General features: G+C 38.1%; 1 protein-coding gene across 1 annotated transcript; it reads right to left on the bottom strand.

Annotated features, from left to right (window-relative positions):
• Nucleotides 1-2,859: 2,859 nt before the first annotated feature.
• Nucleotides 2,860-4,331, bottom strand: LOC130507313 (uncharacterized). The gene is made up of 2 exons (XM_057002023.1): nt 3,797-4,331; nt 2,860-3,721 (listed from the first exon to the last, which is right to left on the bottom strand). Exon 2 carries the CDS (start codon nt 3,550-3,552, stop codon nt 2,860-2,862), a length of 693 nt encoding a protein of 230 aa, XP_056858003.1. The 5' UTR covers nt 3,553-3,721; nt 3,797-4,331.
• Nucleotides 4,332-4,743: the final 412 nt, after the last annotated feature.

Below are 4,743 nucleotides of genomic sequence, written 5' to 3'. Positions count from 1 at the left end.
TTTCCGGAGCACATCCTGAAAGAACTCCAGAGTTAAGCGTGCTTGAGTTGGAGTAGTGGAAGGATGGGTGACCTATCGGGAAGTGATTCGCGATAGCGTGTGAGTTAGGCCAAAGCACGGGGAAAAGTCGGGTGGTGATTGCAGGGTCAGTAAACAATGATTTCGAGCCTTGGAAAATTAACGACCGACCATCGGATGGGATGGGGCCCACGGGCCGAGAGCACTACAAGAAAACAGGTCTTTAACGACTACGGGATTAGTTGTACCTTGGTCGTAAAAAGGGTATTACGACCAATGAACAACTAAAAACGATTGGTCGTAATCTGCTGGTCGTAATCACTAAATGGTTGGGCTTTGGTCGTAAAGTTACGATTAAATATATTAGTCGTAAGGGAGTCGTACCTTTACGATTAATATAATTGGTCGTATATCAGATGTAATAAATGTAGTCGTACACGGGTCGTAAAGCATTAGTCGTAAAGTAGATGTAATAAATGTAGTCGTAAGTGGGTCATAAGATTTTAGTCGTAAAGTAGATGTTATATATTAGTTGTTAAGTAGTCGTAAAGTATTTTTTAAATAGAGGTAAATTAGTCGTAATATAACGACTAACTTACATCGAATCTGTAATTTTAGTAATTCGATTTTAAATATTAAAATTAATTTTAATAATTCAATTTTACCAAAAAAAAAGATTTTTTTTTAAAATAAAATATTTTACGAATTTCATTTAAATTCATAAAAACATAATAATATAACATTCATAAATTCAAAGTTTTCAAAATACAAAATAATTAAAACCGAAAACTAAGCATTAAGATCATAAAAGAGCTCAGAACTCCTCTCCTCGGCACGCCGAGTCAAATCGTCCTGCTCTTCCGGAGTCGGGTTGGGGACGAAGGTCGGACGGAGGTTCTTCCACGATGCTGTAACCGACGGGTCGACGTTCGGAGTTGTCTCTAGAAGCATATCGAACATGTTTGCCATCGACTTAAACATCCCGTTGTGGTCGGCTAACTTCTGGTTCGCAGTTTCCAACTCCCTCCGGACCGAGGACTCTTCTTCCCTTTGAGCAGCGTGTTCAGCTCTCGCCATGGGAACATCATTCACACTCCCGATCCCAATTATACGTCCCCTTCTCTTCGGAGCAACCTATATATAATTTATAAATAGATATTATTAGTACATATGTAAAATAAATATATGCATGTATATAACTTAAAAAGGTCGAATATTTTACCTGCTCGAAAATTCGGTCTTGTTCGATGGCCGAAAGCTGGACCGGTGGATCATCCGGGTTTTGTTGCGTCCGCTGAGTCTGGACCTCCTGAATCCGAGCTTCTACATCGTTGTAGATCTGCTCTGCTCGTGGATGTACGAATTGGCCATCGGCATGGGAGTGGGTCTCCTTGTAGAGTCGGCTGAGAGTCGGCGGCGCTCCTTCTTTGGCAGCCTATATTTAAAAACAACAACAATATATATTTTATATATATATAATATATTATATGTAATGAAAATTAAGAAAAAATTTAAAACTTACAATTTGCAATGCCCTTTTGGCATATGGAGTCTGTCCAGAAGTATGAGGTATTGGCAGGTTACCTTGAGCATCACGGGTTAGCCGGGCGGCCGAGCATTTAAGAGACCTTTGGACTGACTTAGGCAAAAGCCAATAAGCCTTCAAGCCAGTCCAAACGTCATTGCTGAGGTACGTTTGTTTTGCATCATCCCCGATATACTTCCACTTCTCCTTCCAGTCGCCAACAATGTTTTTGAGACGGAGCATTGCCTTGTTGTTGAACGCTTTCTTCACCGTCTCATTGATCCCAGTGGACCAGTACGTACTATTACGACTAAAGAGGGACCAATAGTGGTACATTAGTCGTAAAATTACGACTAATTAAGGACTAAATCTACGATAGTCGTACACGGGTCGTACAGTTACGACCAACTTAATACGAATGAGTCGTACATTGGTTGTAAATCTACAACCCGTTTACGACGAATGCAGTTCACGACCACATTGGGACCAACGTTTATTAGAAAAAAACTCGAAGAGGTTTATCAAAAATTATGATAAACCTCTATTACCAATTTTACATAAATTATGAAAAAAAAAAGAGAAGAAAGATACTGGAATCACAAGTAGAAATGACGAAACATAAGGAATTGTCTGTTTCTACTTATGTTTCCATATCCTTATCCTCTTTTTTTTTTTCTAAAATTTGTATATATGGATTAATTTTCATGTGAACAAATTTTTAAAGTCTACAAAAACAAGGAAGAGAAAAGAGATGGAATCACAAGAGAAAATAAATCAACATAACGAATAGATAACCGAATTCTATTTCCACTTATGATCCCAAATCTCTCTTCACTTTCTTTTTTTTTAAGATTTGTAAATTTTGTTTATAACTGAGATGGTAAAAAGGGAGTATATATAGGGGCACATTCGACATGTGAGTCGTACGTTGGTCGTAATTGTACGACCAATGAGGGGCTAATTGTCAACTTAGTCGTATATGAGTCGTAAATGTACGACTCCCTTAGGACTACTTTGTAATGTAGTCGTACATGAGTAGTACTTACGACTAATTAGCTTCGTTATACCCTAAACCCGAAACCCCAAACCCTCAAACATCATAGTGTCGTAAAGTGGTCGTACTTAAGCCCTAAAACCTAAACCCTAAACCCTAAACCCTAAACCCTAAACTCAAAATCCCAAACCCCAAACATCATAGATAAACATCATAAGTTTAATACTCTTTCATACTCCAAAAATCATATATATATAATTATCATAACATTACAATATAAAGTTAAACACAAACGTTCTAACATAATGGAAAAAAAAACGTTCTAACATAATGGAACTTGACACTCGTCATCAGAAACATCATCCGCTTCATCATTTTCTTCAAATTCATCTTCATTTGCTTCATTCGTTGCATCGTCTGGAAGTTCTTCGTATCCCGGATTATGCGGATCAATAAGTAAGATATCATCTTCTACTTGTTCGGGTACTTCAACTTCATTTACTGCATCTTCTTGTAATGGCGGTGGGTCATCATTCACAACTCTGCCCCGAGGTGTAACTTTTATAGCGGCTAACCAAGATATTCCAGATTGTCTGATCTTCGGGTATGGAACAAAACAAACCTGATCTGCTTGAGAAGCCAATATGTAGGGTTCAAATTTGTTGTACCTCCGTGAAGCATTTATATCAACAACACCAAACTTGCTATATCGAACACCTCTATTGACTGTGGGGTCAAACCAATCACATTTGAAGAGCACGCATTTCAGCTTCACTACACCGGGGAACTCCACTTCGATGATCTCTTTTAAGATTCCATAGAAATCTGTTTCACCTTTCACACATACTCCATAGTTCATTGTTGCTCGTCGACTTCCATATTCGTAAGTGTGAAAAGTGTATCCTCTTGTGAAATACATAGATGCAATGGTGACCTTACCGACCGGACCTTGTATCAATTCGTGAAACCATTGAGGATAAAATTGATCATCATAATCAACCTGGAACATCAACATTTATTTGTATAAAGACTTAACCAATCATATAATTAATTTTCATGTTAATTAATTAGATACACGACGTACCTGCGTTTTTAACCATTTCACAAAGTGTTGGTCTTTCCTTTTGTTGAGATCAGCAGTTGATATTCCTGGTATAGCTTCTTCGACTTGGGCAACAAAATCGCTGTTTTAAAAGAAAATTATCATTAAGTGTTATATATGTGTGGTAAAATTTAACAGAAATAATAATTTCAATTACCTTTCAAATGATTCAATCTCCTCGCAGTTAAGAAGTATATATGTGTGGGCACTATGTGCGTCTTCAGAACTTGACCACCAAACTTCTTTTAGTTTTCCACCAAGCCGTCCAATCTGAGTAAATATGTCTGGAACATCTTCAACAATATATGTCGGCATAACACCACCATCATCATATCTGCTCGTATTCTTTTTTTTGGTCCGGACTTGTGACGCAAAGTAGTAGGACGTAAAGTGAGATGTTTCCTCATTCAAACTCCCAGCAACTATTGAACCTTCCACCCTTGCCAGATTTTTTGCTTTGCCTTTCAAATATTTCATAGCTCGTTCGTAAGGATACATCCATCCATTATGAACAGGTCCACGTAGCATTGCCTCATACGGAAGGTGGATAACCAGATGTTCCATGACGTCAAAAAAGGACGGAGGAAAAATTTTCTCCAAATTACACATCAAGATCCGGATATTCGCATCAAGTTGTGTGATGACGTCTACAGTTAAGGTGCGTGCACTAAGATCTCTGAAAAAAGCTCCGATGCCTACACATAATTTACAATCATAAGTTTTTTCCAACAAGAAGAAATAATAACTTTAATTATTTGTTACCTGCAAGTGCTTCGTGAACCTCTTTTGGAACCAACTCCGCAAGTGCAAATGGCAGAAGTCGTTGCATAAAAACATGACAGTCATGACTCTTCATTCCTGAAAACTTTTGTCCCTGATGATCAACACATCTTGATAGATTTGAAACATATCCATCAGAAAACTTCACATCTGACGCCACCCACTTGAACAACGCAGCTTTTGCTTGTGCTGACAATCTGAAAATGGGAACTGGAATTCTCCCATCGTTCATAATATGCAGTTCAATCCGAGAACATAATGCAGGTAAATCCAACCTTGAGTTCTTGTTATCTTTTGTCTTCCCAGGGACGTTCAACAACGTAT

Source organism: Raphanus sativus, unplaced genomic scaffold (genome assembly GCF_000801105.2).
Source record: "Raphanus sativus cultivar WK10039 unplaced genomic scaffold, ASM80110v3 Scaffold4316, whole genome shotgun sequence".
Classification (NCBI taxonomy): Eukaryota; Viridiplantae; Streptophyta; class Magnoliopsida; order Brassicales; family Brassicaceae; genus Raphanus; species Raphanus sativus.
Note: the sequence above shows the minus strand (reverse complement) of the source record. Positions and strands in the feature narration are given on the sequence as shown.

Excerpts from the sequence above, each read along its gene's own strand:
- LOC130507313 (XM_057002023.1), bottom strand. The coding sequence starts at position 3,552 with ATGTTGATGTTCCAGGTTGATTATGATGATCAATTTTATCCTCAATGG.